Here is a 17273-nt window from a genome sequence, read left to right on the forward strand (position 1 = left end):
GACATTACACAATATGTGAAGGATCACGTTGTTGTTGGTTGATGCTTTTACAGAAGGAAACTTTTTGGAGTTTTTTTTTTTGTTTGTTTTTTTGGCACTTTCACACCAGAGGAGTTTGGTTCTCTTTAACTGGACAAGAGTCCATTTCTGCTTTGTTTGATTTATTTAAACCAAATAAACATTTAAGAGTCAGGAAGAATATTTAAACAAAAAAAGCTTAAATCCATCATGTGCTAACATCATTGTATTAATGTATACTCATTATTCATTTTACAGATGAAAGTCATAAATGACTAAAAAATGCTCTGAACTGCCAAATCTACCTTACAATGAATTAATCCACACAATGGAAACCATCTTAGCCAAGCAGCATTGCTGTATTTTAGGATCCGAAGCCGCAAATTCGTTCAAATATTTCAGGATGTGCTGTCAAAAAAATATCTGCTAGTGGATGAATTTTCCACAAGTAATTTGGAGTCCCCCAGAAAAATAAAAAAATAGTTGAATATGTGACAGGGGTCCACTGTATGTTAGGCCTCGTGTGTTTAAAACCTTATGGGGAGCTGAAACTAAATGTTTAGAAGAAGAAGAAGCTCACTTTGATAGAGAGATATGTCTATTTTATTTGAATAAATGTTCAGGTAGTAAGTCAGTCTCCACTGCTGCATCTCTGAGCACAAAACGACTTTTTGTGGTGCGGCTAAATGGTTAAAATCTTGTTTAGATTGTATGCATTCACATTCAGTCCTCAGTTATTCACAGGGAACATGGCCCTCTCTTCTTACATCCATGTAAAAAGGTCACAAATAACAGGAAGCTTTAATGTTTTATTCAGCATTCAAGCCACGGCGCAGTTTGTATGTTTCATGTCTTTCTAAATCGGACTGTTCGCTACATTTTCAAACCTTGAATGGGAGCACCTGGTTTGGTTTGTATGAAGAGGATTAGGATCCGCAAACAGCAGATATTCATTGATAAAAAATTATTTGGTTGGGCAGATAATCTTCTCTATGTTGCAGCCCATAATTATCATTATTAATATTATTATTTTTGCCAAAAGAACTTTTAAAGGCTTCATCGTCCAGCTGCTGATTCAACACATTACTGAGGGTTTGTGTGACAGGCATTTAATTTAACTACAAGAAAATCCTAAAAAGGAAACGTGCACCAGATTTTGTGTGTGTGCGTGTGTGAGAGAGAGACTCCTGGGAGGCAGCCATCGTCATCACACCTTCTCTCCTTTCTTTTCAGACACACAAGGGTTGCCTTCTGTCTTCTGTACCTCCAGAGGTTTTGGTATTTTGAGGAAGCCACTGATCTCATCGGCCTTGCTGGAAAGCAAAGCAGGTGGCTGCATGAGTCATGCAACCTCGATGTGTGAGTGAGAGAGAGAGAGAGTGTGTGTGTGTGTGTGTGTGTGTGTGTCTGTTTGCGCATTTGCAGATGAAACCGTCTCTGCATGAAAGTCTTGGGGGTAAAAAAGAAACACTCTCCTCCACTCTGGCAGTTCACGCTTTAATAATTCAGACGGCTCCCGTCTCCCACAGGCATGCACTCGCACAAAAAGAAAAAAAATAAATAAATAACAAAATAACGTTGTGTTTACAATTGGCATCAAAGGGACATTTGCTTATCATCCAGAAGGAAACCGAGACCATGTCCAGTCTAATGTGCGTAATTGTGAAAAAGCTCCTTTGTCTGTGCCTGCGACCTTCGAGCTGCAGCATCGTGGGTCGCATGATCTCATGTTTGTAAGGCGGTCTAGAAACGATTTTAAATCAGATGAAAGGGACGGGAGATATGACGACTTACAAGCTCGGCGCGATGTTCTGCTATAACAATAGTTAAAGTGTTTAAAAATCCATTTTGCTATTTGTTGGCAAAGATAGCAAAACACACAAAAAAAAACAAAAAAAAACTGAGCGACTTTAATGATGCAGTCTATCCCCAAACAGGCCACAATATCAGCTTTTACTCTTATTTTTTTTAAAAATAGTGATGTTTATTGCTGATTTTGTGGAATCAATAGTTATAAAGATAAATAAATAAAAAAATAATGTTTGGGATTTGAAAACATCTTGTACAGTTTCCATGGTTGCAATAAATCTGCATCCTTACAGGACATTTGTCCATCCCATCGGGGAAGTCATATTTAAAGCGTTTATTATTCAAAACAATTCATTTGTCTTTGAAATATTTCAATTATTTTTTCAGGTATTAAAGTTGACATGTAAAAGATTTTCGCAAAACCAAAAACTCTAATAAGTTTAAAACAAGTTTAGGACAATTACTTGCATAGAAAGGAAGTACAATAGTACGACTACTGCATCAATAACAGAGGTATTTACACTGATTTACAGTGGAAGCAGCTCTTTTTAATCTCATTTTTATATTTTATATAAAATCAAAAATAAAAAAGGTATTTCTTGGGTTTTTTTTGTTGTTGTTGTTTTTGTTGTAAATCGGCTGGTGATTGGATTTGGATGCTTGTTTATTTAGTTTTTTTTCTTAGCTCTACTGTGCCATGTCAGTAGGAAACTCAAGATGACAGCTTAAAAAAAACCATGTAAACTATCATGCATTCGAGGAAAAGCAGCGTCTCTCCGGGTAACATCACGGACGGAGGAAGAGGAGGAGGGAGAGGCGGCGTACGACGGCATCGCATTTATTTTTAATCACTACCTTTTCTTTGTGCTGTCACCTAAGAAACAACAGAAACATGGTGTTGATGATGACATGTGCACGGTTTGATCAAATGAACAACGGCTTTATGCGCTGATAAAACAACAAAAAAAGAAGGAAAAACAGTCACCTGCTGTCTGAAACAGTCCTTTTGTTTTTTTTTAAAGAATAAAGACTCCAGTAAACAGAAGTAAAAGCTACTTAAACATTGTCAAAGTAAAAAAGAAGAAAAAAAACTCTGATGTGTTTGCAATTAGTAAAATATCACATTTTCCTGCACTTCTAACTTGCACTCTCCTCTGCAACTTGTTCAAACACACTTGGCGATGAGTTCAGAGCCGAAATGCACTTATCCACACACACACACACACACACACACACACACACACAAACACAGCAGCACTTGCACACTCCCTCAGGTATTCCTGGCAACATAATGGATTAAAATAGCTGGCGACCCAAATATCCCCGTCCACCAAGAAAGACACCACTGAGCCAGACAATGAAAAGAAATCTTCTTGTCCACAGCTGGCCGGGTTCAGGAGTTTTGATTATGAAAAATACCTGAAATGGCCTGACTGACTGTGGCCCAAAGATTATAAATGACCCAAGTTTTTAGCCACACAAAACACTCAGAGATATTTGGAGATCAGGAAGAAAAGGTATTTCGTAAAGCTTGGTGTAGAAAACTTTCAGGGCTCACTATAAGTCAAAAAAAGTTGAGATACCTTAAGGAAACTATGTGCTGTATTTTCAGAGGTAACATTTTTTAGGAAGGAGGCGGAGGAGGTTCTGTTTCTGTCAGCCGCCGCCTTTTCCTCCCCAACCTGACGTAAAGGCATGCATCTGCAGAGGCAGGAAGAGAAGCAGGCCAAAATTCCCAAGGTCATTCTCCTCCAGCGCATCTGACCCATTTACCGTCCCGCTCTGAACACGCGCCGCAATCGTGCCTGAATAAAGGTGCACTATAATGCAGCAGCAACGCTTTGGCTGCTCTGCAACTCCGTCTCATTTGTCACAGTCACAGCTTCGCTGTAGCGCCGCCGTGCGCAGCTCGTCTCACAGCCCGACGTCCCAAAGGAACCTCTCCACAACGAGCTTTCATGCAGGCACACTTACGGTGCAACTTTGACTCCTGCTTGAATTAAAACGAAAAAGAAACCGACGTGTTATGGCAGCATTTGATACTGCACTTGTCCGAAGAAGGTCCTGGGTTTGAATCCCAATCTGGGGTGACTGTACGGAGTTAGCATGCTGTACGAAGTACTCCTTGTTCCTCCCACAATCCAAAAACATGACTATTAGGTTAATTGGTCTCTGTAGAAAGTGTCCTGTGTGTGTGTGTGTGTGTGCGTGTGTGCGTGCGTGTTGGCCTGAGATGAACTGGCAACCCTGTCAGGGCGTGTCCCGCCTCTCGGCCAGTGACTGCTGGGGACAGACAGCAGCTCCCCCTGTGACTCTGCAAGGACAAGCGGGTACAGATGATGGATGCTCATTTCGCCTCCTTCACCTTTATCATTTTGATTCTTTTTCTTTTTTCCCCTCCTAACTTTTTCCAGCAGCCGTCTGCCGTGGGGGGAGATTCATGTGAGGAGATCGGCTGACGCTAACCTGTGGAAGGTCACTCCGAGGAGAAACAAAGCCAAAATAAGTGAGTCTTACACACAGACTTATGAAAATACTGGAGAATGTATTTAGAAATGACAACTGAGTTGTTGAATTGCTACTTAAAACACTTAACTACAAAGATGCACAATTGGATACATGAGTACGAAACGGTTTGTCTACCAGGAAGAGACGAAAAGGTAGACTGACCTGGTTCAGCGCCCCCTTGAGGACGTGGGGAAAAATGCTCTTTTGCGTTACCGCAATATGCTCACTGCAATAATTGCTGGTCTCTTTTGTATACAAATGCCAGTTTAAAGTTTCAAATATATACACATTTGAAGAGCCTCCGTGAAAATGTTTTTATTATTATCAACTCTTTGGTGCAAAAAACTGATTGAAAATCGATTTATTCACTGCGTGTTTATGTCTGTTTGTGTCATGTTGAGATGGAAATGCACGTGAAAACTTTAAACCATTCAGACCAGCACAAAAAGACACAATCAAAACTGTCAGATGATTTTATTACCCTGGCATAATAACTCAGAAACAGTCCAAATAGTTTGGATGTATTTGTTCTTCTTTCCTACTTATGAAGAGTTTCTGTTTATATCTTAGGTTTGTGGTGCATTAACTAAAGAAAAAGATATAAAACTTCAGATATTAGCACATGAAAAAACCTTACATAATAGCAGAAAGTGTGATGGATGTGTGATGACTTTCAGTATTCAACTACGCCGCATGAACTGATCAGTATTTTTTTGCGAGTGTGAAGAGGAAAAAAAAACATCCTCTATGTCCCCTAGGGGGCACCGTAACCTGGAACCTGAGTTCGCAAATAAATGCAAATAAAACCGTTAAACTTCCTCACAGCATTTAAAACACAGATTATTAACCTGACTGACTGTCTTCAGTTTTATTGAAGTCTAAATTATTGTTTTAAAACCAAACAGATGTAGGACATATGTATTATATTTCTATTGACTTTTTTAATTGAAACTGACTCACATCAAGTGGATATGAGTTCAGAGTTATTTCAGTCTTTAATATATTTTAGTTAAAAAAAACCCCAAAAAACCAAAGATGTGTCAGAATCAGAGGTCGGATCTGGAACGGATGTCATCCGCAATTTTACTGTTGAGAGAAGGCAGAATATGAGAAATTTACATATTCTTGTACAGTAATCCGACTAGTGATTGTTTTTTATAACGGAGGTCCAATTGGTTTTGAAGAAGACGAGGAGTCTAAAACCTTTCAGGTTCAAACACTGCCCTCCGTTTATTTTAGCATCTTATTTTAGCAGGGATTTAACTGTCCCATCAAGCCAAGTCATGGCAAACTTTCCTCAAACTTTCAAGAACTCAAAGGAATTTTGCTTGTACGACAAAAACAGGTTTGGAAGTTGTATTACTTTTCAAGGCCGTCACAGAAAACTCCTGCTTCATTATCACAACTGTTGACCAGGAAATGTTTGCCTGTCTCATGAAGCGGACAGCTGGACGCTGAATGGCTGCGCCGTTAAAGAGCCACCAGATGGTGAAGGAAAGCTGGACTTTATATAAGCTGTAAACTGAGCAGCAGCCACAACTTTATAGGAACGCTCCTGTATTATTTTTTCCTCTGAGACTGAAAACAAAATGCTTTGTATCCTCACCAAACCTTACAGGTTTTCCTTTCCAGTCACAGTCGAATCGATCTGTGTGTTTGTGATAGTTTGGGTTCGTCTTATTGGACAGATTTGAAGATAATGGAAAGAGCACGTGTGTGTCCTGTTGGCCTTGACAAGCTACTGCACACACACAAACACACAAACACAGGATGTTGCACATTCATGGTGTGCAACATCCTCTGCACGCTGAATGATCTCATCAGACACACACACACACACACACACACACACACACACACACACACACACACACACACACACAGAGGGGCTTAAATATTAAAATCGCAGACGAAGCCGTCCTCTTCATCGGCTCTACAAAAAGAAAAATGCACACAAGCAGTGGGGAAAGTAAAGCTGTGTGTTCTCCAAAGATAAATTCACAACCAACTACGTGTTTTGGAAGCATTTCTGCTCTTGCAATTGCAAAAGAGAGGAAGCAGAAGTGGAGAGAGGAAGCACATCCTACGTCGACTTTGTTTGCGTTTCCATCAGCGCTCCAGCTCCAACGGAGTACAAAACCTCCTCTGCTCCACGTTAGCCTGAGTTGCTAACACATCTTACCTTTAAAACGTGCAAATTTCAACTGTTCCCAGACAAAAGGGATGTTGGGGTGAGAGAGGGGGGAGCAGAGGGAGGGTCTGGACGGCTGCCAGGTCACAAGGCTTCATCCCCGAGCCAATTGATCCGCAAACACTGGCTCAGCAGGATGTGGAGACAAAAAAAGACTCGACACACCTGAGCCTGTGATCACAGCCCCGACTGCTGATAATGAAAGTGAATAAATTGAACACTGCTGGGTGTTTTGTTTTAAAAATAAATACAGTTTTAAATTCTTAGCAACATGATGGAGAATCATTGTAAACTGCTGGGGGAAGAAGCTTTTCCTCCCATTGTTCTAAAAACGCCACGCTTCTTTAGGTAATCCGTTTTTCGTGTTTTATTTTTTATTTTTTTAGTCTAAATCAATCCCCGACCCCAGGCGCCAAAATAGCCAACTGATCAATTAAACCCTTAAAAGCCATTATTAGCCACAATCTATGCTAACAAAATGTCGTTTTCTATTCTCTCTTCGCTCCAACAGCACTCGTCGCCCTGCAACAAGTTTTTAAGATAAGCAGAGCTAAACATATCCGTCTCCCTGAGATGTGATGGAACTGACACTATTTATTCATCCTTCTTTCTTTCTTTTTTTTGTATCAAACAGCAGGTTGTAAACCAGAACGGCACAGTTCCTAAAATGCGGGGCTTTTTGGTTGGAAAGAGAAAAAAAAACGTGGTAAATCAGTACCACATGAGACCTATTAGGACGAGTCGCTTCACAATAACAGATATCCCGTGTGCGCTCCGAGCACGCAGAGATGAATGAGTAAATCTCCTTATAAACTGTAGTAATCGGGCTCCGTGGTGAATAGAGCTGGAGAAAGGCACTCATCTTGAAAGATCAGGACTATAGCTTTCACAGCGTAAGCTCTCTCTCTCTCTCTCTCTCTCTCTCTCTCTCTCTCCATCACGAGTGCAGTTCATTTGTTCTGCCTTCCTGCCGTTTCAGTCTGACTGCTCCGTTTCTTATCTAATCTCTGCCTTATTCACTTACTGAATCACGGGCTCCCAGGACACCGTCAGCGGGTTTTGACGCGAGCGGTTGGAAGTTATGAGCTGAAGACAATAACGGCGTCTTTACCTCATAATCCAAAAAAAAAAAAAAAAAAGAAAAGAAAAGGGAATGGATAAATATTTTCAACAAGGATCATCAATGACAAATAATTCTTTATAATAATTATTTCTTTCTTCTTTTTTTTGGCTAATGAAGAAACTTCAGTTCAGAATTTCATTTACCTTAAAAGTCTAAAACCTTCATCTAACTACAACCAGCGACGTCAGCCGCGTAAATGCAATTTTCCACGTTTTATGCGATCCAAACTCTGCAGCAACCAGTTATTCTTTACTACGCAGGGCGACTAATGAGAGGAGATCTGAATCACTGGAAGTGCAAACCAGTTACTGAAGACATGAGCGGCCATATTGGATTTGGATGGTCGGTGTTGGAGAGGAAGCTCCAACTTTCCTAATTAAAACTTTGGATTCCAGACGGTTTTCTACCTCTGAGAAGCACAATGTAGCAAACCTCAGTTCACGTCACTTTGTCAAAGTGTGCAATAACGCAATCAAACAATATGAAATACAGTTTTAGTGTTATATTAAAGCATCACGCATTTAGTCTAATAATATGCTTGAAAAACCAAGCATATATTTTTGAGCTGGAGATGCTAACGCTCACAAAGAGTGTTGAAGGAACTGAAAAGAAGTCAGGAATATTACAAATAAACTCATTTGCATGTTTGTGTGATATTGTCCAGCTCTACTCGCTGCTGAGAAATTCTGACATCGCTGTGCATATGGAGGCCGTCTTAAGATTACAAGCAGCAGTGTGGCAACAAACGCATTAGCATCCCAGATATCATCTCAAGACATGTTCCTGGGTAATTTGATGCATCTGTGCCACTTTTTGAAGTTTTTTGGGGTTTTTTTTTTTGGTGACACTTGAGGCTTTCATTCAAACGTAGATGGGCAGGAAGAAGGGGAAGACATGCAGCAAATTGCCCAGGGCAGGAAACAGAACCGGAGACAACTGCGTCGCGAACTGTATCGACGCAATCAATGAAAATATGTCGAAAAATAAACGACTGGACTCGTCTCACTGGTGTGAAATTAGCAAAATCCAACAAAGAGCTTAAACGTCACTGTTGCTCGAAGTAGGTTTCTCCAGGATTATCACAACCGACGCGCTTCAACTCGGACGACGCTGAAGATCAACATGGTTGCAGTCACTTCCTTCCTGGGCTGCTCTCCAGGTTCCAACGAATGTTTTCTACTCGTCTCCAACACCGATTCAGCAATCCCACCATCCAAAGACCCAGCAAAAAGTGGCGGATTTTTGATAACTTGGAAGCGCAGCGCAAACAACATGAAGTGCATCATTTAAAGGAGAAAATGCCCACAGAAATCCAGAATTATGTTCAGAGACATCAACGGTGAATTTCTGTAATTCTAATTTAAAATATGTATTGCTTTACGCAACACGAGAGCACTGGAGTAAAGTTCGAGTTCACTCGATGAAAGAACATTTTCCCACGTTTAAAAAGAGCCACATTTCCGTCTCTCTCTCTCTCTCATCACATGAAGAGAAGCTTTATTCATCGACCTCTTTCACCTCTCTCACACTTCAATATTTTTCTCTCCATTCTTTTGTTTCTCTCCCTCAGCTTCATCTTTTTTTTTTGTCTGCTGTGACTATGACAAAGCAGCTGTGCTCCGCAGACAATTACATAACTGCGTGTGTGTGTGTGTGTGTGAGTGTGTGTGTGTGTGTGTCAACCCGGGGCAAACTGTGAGACACACACCAAAAGGAGGGCAGAAAGAGAGAAAAGGACCAAAAGTCTCGTCTTTTCTGACTAACTTCAATCTGGGCTTTTATTGTGTCTGCTGGTGTTTTTCGGCATCTCTTGTCCTCTTCCTCTTACCAAGCGCTCCCTCCGTCCCCGCCTCAAACCCCTCCACCCTTCACTCCATCCCCAGAGTTACTGGGCTGTGAAATGTGAAAAACTGCAGCATGCATGGCAATTCATTATCTTGTCAAACTTCCCCGAGCCCGCCTCAAGCCGTGGGCAGATAGTGAGAGAGGAAAACAGAGTGAGAAAGAAACAGAGAGAGAGAAAACAGTTCAGGCAGTGGTCACTGCAGCAGGTCAACAGGTTGCAGAGGAGATGAGAAGGAGGGCAAAAAAAAGCAGACGGTACGCATGAGTAGCTGCACAGCCTGCAAGCGTATTCTGCAGCTTGGATACTCGACTGGTTTACTGGGGTTTGTTTTATTTTTATTTACTTTAGAGATCTGTAAGCCTTGTTCTGTCAGAGATCTGTAATAATTATGTGGTTTGGTTGGATGTTTTTATTGCTGCAACACAAGCAGACAGGAGTTTTAACTTTCTTTTATGCTTTATAAGAAAACAACACAGGATGTACGAGTAAAAACTCCATTTTGAATATGTTTTTTTTTTTAATTGTCATTATTGTGTTTGCTTATAAGTCTTATCTGGTGTATAATAATAGTAAATAATACAGCACGTCTAGTTTTTAGCCTTTTTTTTTTTTGCGTCGACCTTAAAAAGCCCTAAGATGTGTTGACGGGAATCCAGTTCAAAGAGAAAGAAAGTTACAGGAATCGAAAGAGGAAAGTTAAAGAAATGGCATTCATGAGGCTGGAAAGACTTTTAGCTTTAGCAAATTTAGAATATATATATATATTTTTAAGGTTGGCTGTAGAAGCATCTCTGTAACGTCCGACGATTTTCTCTCCTGGGTCTGTTTTTAGAAACATGGAACATGGTTCAACCCTCTCAAACTTTTTCAATGCAAACTGTACCGTAATATTAAAAGCACAACCCCCCCTCCCTGCCCCCCCAGACTGTTGCACAGCTTTCTGCCTCAAGCTGTTAAAATACTGTGAACATTATGTAAATATATCACTGCATTTATTACACTCCAAATACCCAGTTAAGCACAAAATGTCCTATACATCCGCAAGGTTCTAATTTTAGCAACACGTTTCTTCTCGCTGGAAGTAATATCAGCGTCGTGAAGCAGCCGAGGCGTTCTCAGAGAATCTGTGGAGTTAAAGTTTAGGGTGATGACAAAAATACAAGAAAGAAAATCTACTCGGGAAATATAACTTTGATTGCTGTAACACCATTAAAGGCTTGCGTGAACCTTTTTCAACATAAAACGCACATAAAAGTAGTTGGGAAGTCTGAGAAGTGATACAGTGTGTGTGTGTGAGTCATTTCCAGTCAGAAACACACCTCCTGGTTGAATAAACATAAAACATTTTAATTTAATATTGTTTTTTTATTACGAGCCACGCTCAGCCGCCAGCTTGCCACATTGTTGCCCCAAACGATAACAAGCTGTACCTAAAAGGACAGACAAAAGGGACTTTTCCCACTTCTAAAAAAAAAAAAAAATCGCACGTGTTGGAAATATGTGAGCGTTTCTTTTACTGGAAAACAGAACCGGATAAGACCGGATACTGGTTGTTGTTTTTTTGGGGGGTTTTTTACCACTTGCGCTACCACACTGTCCGATTGCAGTGAAGAAACAGATTTAGGCTTGTAGCCTTTTTCCTGGACAAAAGCAGGCCAGGTTTCCCTGTAACACCGAACTGGCTGGTCTAGCAGAGTGCTGTAATGACTCCACAGCAAATAAATCAATACGCCTGAAAAGAACTACAGACACACACAGCATGTAAACTAGCAGACAAGATGAGAAAAAGATATTCGAGTCAGCCGGAATAAAGCAACGCAACACTTTTAAATAGATACCTGCAAACCTTGCACGCACACACACGCACACACACACACACACACGCAGCCTGTAAATGCAGCTCCACAACATCCGCATAAAAAAAACGTGGCCTCTACTTCAATTACACTTTCAACATCCCTCTGTTTTCGCTTTCTCTACTTCCCTCTGTTTTTCATCAGACCTCTGAGCGGCTCTGCTGTGGAATAAATGGATTACTCCTAATTGGGAAGTCTGAGTTTGATCCTTGACCACTCCGCACAGGCGCACAGATCCACCCCCCCAACAGCCCATCACTTCAGTCCTAATGCAGAAAGATGCTGCAATTACACACAGGACGCCATCAAATGCAACAAAAATGACAAGCAGGTAAGACAAAGGGTGTTGTTTTCCCTGCTTCTGTTACCACGATGCAAAGCAGCTGATAAAAGGCTGTATGAGGACACAAAGCCTGGACAGATAAATGATAGCCACAAATCAGGTTGCCTGAGCGTGCGTGTTGTTTGTCTGACTGCGTGCGTGTGTGTGTGTGCATGGGTGTGTGTGTGTGTGTGTGTGTGTGTGGTTCTGTCCATCTGACAGCAAACGGCCAATTACTGTCGAAAGTGGCGGGATGAGTCCTGCCAGACCTTAGCTTTCCATTAGTGCATGCCAGCCAAGCATGTGTGTGTGTGTGTGTGTGTGTGTGTGTGTGTGTGTGTGTGTGTCTGTTTGTAAGCCTATGAGCGATGGAGTAAATGAGGGAATAGCGAGAGACAGAAGGAACAAGAGTGGAAAAATTGCGGGTGTGCCAGGTTTCTGTCTGTGTCGCAGCTAGAGCAGACGCATTCGAAGAAAAAAGAAAAAAAGAATATTCCACACTTCAAAACTGGAAAATGCTCAACGCTGAGGAAAATAAAAGTCAAAATCTGCTTGACTCCTAAAATGTAGGATTTATTTAAAAACCGGCCGACAGAAACAAAGAGCGGGATGAAGCGGTGGCTTTCTGAAAAGCAGTCTCGTCTTTCTGCAGAGGGCCTTCCAGAGCGTTGTCAGCCTAACTTAGCACAAACATCTTATTAGCAAAGCCATAAACCAATGGAATTACTCTAAACAAGCAATTCAGGTCAAGTAATGGTATCCATTAGAAGCTAGTTGCTTTCTGCCTTCAAATCTAACTAAAATATTACAATTTTCTTGCCAGGAAGACATCTTGGTATTTCTAGCTAAGCATTTCCTTAGCTATCTGCAAAGTAAGCAAACCTGTAATAAGTGTATTGAGAATGGACAGAAGTCTCTTTCTCTTTCTCTCTCTGTCTCTCTCTCTCTCTTTCTCTCTTTGTCTCTGCAATGTGTCTAATGTAATAAGCATTTCCTCGAACCAAGCAGGATATTATTTCAAATGCTGCGAGAAAAAGAAGCTAATAAGAAAACCAATTAAACAGTTTTCAAACTAAACAGCTTGATGGATAACCGTCTGTCATTTATCTGTGGAGATGAGCAGCAAGTCACTGGGAGGAGAAGGCTTCCTTTCCATCACCAGCTAATCTTTAGTTTCCATTAGTTCAATGCAAGTCAGGACTCTGGCAAGGCTGCTAAAGAACAATAATGTTACCTCTAGTCAGAAACGTCAAATGTTTACATTACTTTAAACCTAAGTCTACGACTATAAATAATCTTGGTTCTAATGCTCCTGCTCTTTTGACACAGATGGCTAAGCCTAGCTAAGCCAGGCTAAGTGCCAAGTCAGGCTCGGCTAAACATGCAGTTATTGCACCAATTTCTGTTCTAAACCCGGTTTGGATTTTTTGGAAGTGACAAAGGTTTTCTGGATAAACCATTTCTTTTTTTTAACTAAGTAGAAGTTGGGAGCACAGCTGCCTCAGAGCAAGAAGGTTCTGGTTTTGAATCCTTGCCTGGTTTCTCCCTACATGTTTCGGCTTCCTCTCATAATCCACGACTCTCAGGTTAAATGGTCTCTCTAAACATGTAAGTGTGCGCGCGTGTGTGTGTGTGTGTGTGTGTGCGTGTGTGTGTGTGTGTGTGTGCGTGTGTGTGCATGGTCGTCAGTCCTGTGTGTCTTGTCCTATCATGGACCGATCCTACTACTCGGTCACCTCAACGGACAATGGACACACGTTAAGTGACATTTAGTGTCTATTTTGTTTGCCTGATTAAAAACATGGCCACCAGATGGCTCTCAAACAGGATGCACAGCTATTTATTAGAGTTGCTATAGCAACTATTGTGGGATTAATCATTAATCAACCTTGAAACTATGAAATCTATTGAATCACTAATTTGTAGTGAAGTAGCAGCAATATGCACGTAATTTTTTTAAGATATGCATTCAGTGTCTGTAACATAAGACTCCAAACTGAAAGTAAACCCGTTAATTTAATTTTTTTTTTAATTACACCTAATATAATTGTTTACACAACTAAACAATTAACATAAATGAGGGGGGGAAAAATGGTAGCAAAGTGAGCCGTTTGCACTAAAACCAGGATGAAGCAGCACTTATTTGGTTTGAGAGGAAACATGTAGTTTCTGCTTCATCCAACACTGCAACAATTTCCATGTTTCATACACACACACACACACACTGACAATCCAGAGGAGATGGGATGCTATACAACAGGCCCAGGAAAGATGCTGGATTCACGTGGCTTCATACGATCTGTCTCAAGTTGACAACAATGAACCGTTCGAAATGAAACCAGGTCCCAATCAAGCGGGTGAACAGTTCGACATGAACATAACGGAGGGAGATCCGAGTGCCTAAATGGTGGGTTATAAAGCAGTCTGCAGCCTAACTTGCACTGTCAGCTGAATGTCATGGTGGCTGACATGCATTATTCAGCAGCATTATCTGCAAACAAACAGTGGCAGGTGTGGATGTATTATTTAAGAAAAAGTCAATTCCTATTAGGCACGTGTCCATCTCCTACAGCTTGTGTGTTTTGTGTCTCGGAGGATAATCCCAAACATACCAGGCTGACAGACTCTCCTATTGATCACATCAGTCACACAAAGAGCAGCATCAGCCTCCAGGAGAAAAACACGCACATTTCTCTCCACCACCACCACCCCATCACCATCAGCATGGAACCAAGAACGCGGAAATTGCTTCTCTTTCACAGTCATTCTACTCTCACGTCGGCACCGCGCCGTCACTTTCACTCAATAAGTTACAGCTTGTTAATTTAATTTTTTTTTTAAATGACAAAAATCGCAACGCAACCAAAGTCGCCGGTCACCAGAAGTTGCCGTCTCCACCTTTATGTTCAGCTGTTTCCTCTGACTGATCAGAGTTGATGATGGGAGGATCTCTGAGCACGCCTTCCCAGCGTAGCACATGGCAGTGGCAGCATTATGCTGCGGAGAGAAATGGATGAGAACGGAAAGGAAGACGAGACGGAACCGGATCCAGGACGATCCTGGAGGGAAGTGATCCATTCAGCGTCCAAAACGGGCATGAAGAAAACCGTAAGGAGCTCAGTTTGCTGTTTGCCGTAGCAACAAGGACACGGCTAGCATGAGGACGAAGGCAGTCTAATCAGATGAGGCCAAACCTGAACTTCATGTCCAACATAAAAAAGGTTCTGAGAGGAGGAAAACTAGCACTGCGCATAACAATGGACACACCGTCCCCATGGTGATGCACGGCGATGGAAGAATGATGCTGTGGGAATGCTTACTCAGCCTTATGGACAGAGGAAGCTGCTTATGGAGCCCACAGTCCACCAAATCAGATTCATTCATTAAAATAACCCAGTCAAAGCCCGGATCTAAATCCACTTGAGAATCTTTGACTGGAATTAAAAATTACAGTTTCTGTAAAAACTGCAATTTTTTTATACAGAAACTGTAAAAAATTTAGTTTCTGTAATATATTATATTATTAAAACATTCTGTACATTTAAATTTAACAGAATTTAAAAAATTCTCTAAAGCCTTTTACGCTCTGAAGGGCTCCAAGGTGAGAAGAAAACCCCCTCCCAAAGAGTCTGTTTCTGAAAATGAAGGGCTACTAGACACATACGTAAAACAAAAAAAAAAAAACAAAAAAAACTTGCAGTTGTACTTGCAGCAATTTCAGGGAGCCATTTTATTTTATTTTATTTTATTCATTAATTAACGTCGTTTATCAGAATCTATAGCAGGAACAGCGTTTCCAACCTCAACCACCTGCTTCTGGAGAGTTTTGCGCATCAATTCCGGGTGGATTAAACGCTGAAGGGATCCTAGCAGCAACAGCGTCATGCTCCTGCTTTCACATTAATGATCAGGGGAAGTTAATTAAGCCTCTAGTAGCTGCTCTGAAGGATCACGGACACGTTCCTTCTTTCTTTCTTTCTTTCTTTTTTTTTTTGCACACTTTTCTCCTCTCTTTAAACGTTGCCAGTCTGTGCCATTGGTGCGTATGGATGTATCCTCCCCCTTCCTTTTCCCCTGCGTGTGTGTGTGCGTGTGTTTTTCTCCTGTCAGCGGACCTCGCGGTGCTCCATGTGAGCGAGAGAAGAAAAAAGAAAAAGAAAAAAAAAGACGCAACTAACACGGGGCTCAGCAGCGACTCCCCTCCTAATGCAAAAAAAAACACTTTTTAAAACCCGCACAGAAAACATCAAACATGCGAACTCAGGACATTTTATTTCAGTTTCTGTTTTTAAAAGAGGAGACGGGAGGAGGAGAAGAAGAAGAAATAAAAAGCGCATCATCTCTGACCTGCTGCCAGTTCTCCTCCAGGGAAGGCATCGCCGAGAAATAACCAGTGTCATGGACGAGTTGGAGTTCCTGGAAAATACTGTAATTCGCCAAAACATCCATGGTTGACGAGGAAGGGAAAGGGGAGAGGGTAAAAAAAAAAAAAAGAAGGCAAAGTAAAGAAGTCCGGAATAGAGGCGATTAAAAACGCACTTCTTCTTTCCTCTTCTTTATTCCCCCTCTTTCTTTCTCAGAGTGGAGAAAACAAACCACAAAAAAAGCTGGAGGAAAAGCGCGAGCTGGTGCAGACGAGCGCGCACCTGAGCACTTTAAAAAAAATCGAGAAACGGCAACGTGGGTAGAAAGTGTGTGTTATTTGATCTTTGTCAGCGCAATCCCCGCTCTCTCTCTCTCCTCTCTCTCTCTCTACTCCTCCAGCTCGCTCTGTCACGCCTTCTCTCCTCAATCCGGGGGTGCCAGGTCTATTTCCGCATTGCCAGATTGCCGATCGGGCTCCGTCCGAAGCTGCCAGGTTGCCAGGTTTGCTCCTCCAGCAGCAGACTGTACCCCGGCGCGGAGAAGCGGACGGGAGTTCATGAGGAGGAGGAGGGGGGGGAGAGGGAGAGAGGCGGTGCCACCTTGTCACTCAATTTCATGCGTGACCTTATAAGGCAAATGGGGTTGATGATGTCACTCTTGTCCAATTAAGGAGGCGCTGAGACAGAGGGAGTGGGCGGGGCTTTGAGGGACGCGGCCGCGCCATTGGCTGCGCGGGGACGTCGGTCTCGCTGTAGATGGCAGCGAAGGGGTGAGTTATTTTTAGAGGCCTATATAAAAGCAGCAGCATTCCTCTCTCAGTCATAACAGGCTGCACGGGCAAAGGGGTGAGAAGCGGGAAGTCGGCTGCTGCGGCGTGCGCGACGAAAGTGTGAATCTGCGGAAAGTTGCAGGTGAGAGTCAGAAGAAGAAGAAAAGAAGAAGAAGCAGCGGTGATGGCGGCGGTAATCAAAGAAAAAAAAAAAGGTGCTGCGTTGTTGTTTTGGAAGGCGCGAGCGCCTCAGCTCAGATCCCTCGTGTGGTTTTCCTGTGGTTACGTCCTGCGTGGAGAGCAGCGACTCCGTGGGAGGAAGAGCTCGGCTCAGTCCGCCCTCCTGCTCAGTTCACAAGAGGGTTTTATTTTTGTTGTTGAGAGTGAAAATAATGCAACAAAAGCACGTGTTTTTTTTTATCTATTCATTTCCCTTCCCCACACTATGAACACATACATATATATA

General features: G+C 42.0%; 1 protein-coding gene across 1 annotated transcript in view; it reads right to left on the minus strand.

Moving 5' to 3' along the window:
• The window catches only part of klf7b (Kruppel like factor 7b), a 79823-nt gene extending 63207 nt beyond the window's left edge, over window positions 1-16616 (minus strand). Inside the window, exon 1 of the mRNA XM_007547239.2 lies at window positions 16021-16616. Within this exon, the coding sequence (XP_007547301.1) occupies window positions 16021-16122 (102 nt within the window). The 5' untranslated portion in view covers window positions 16123-16616. The remainder of the gene's footprint in view (window positions 1-16020) is intronic.
• Window positions 16617-17273: the final 657 nt, after the last annotated feature.

Source organism: Poecilia formosa, unplaced genomic scaffold (genome assembly GCF_000485575.1).
Source record: "Poecilia formosa unplaced genomic scaffold, Poecilia_formosa-5.1.2 Scaffold19, whole genome shotgun sequence".
NCBI lineage: Eukaryota > Metazoa > Chordata > Actinopteri > Cyprinodontiformes > Poeciliidae > Poecilia > Poecilia formosa.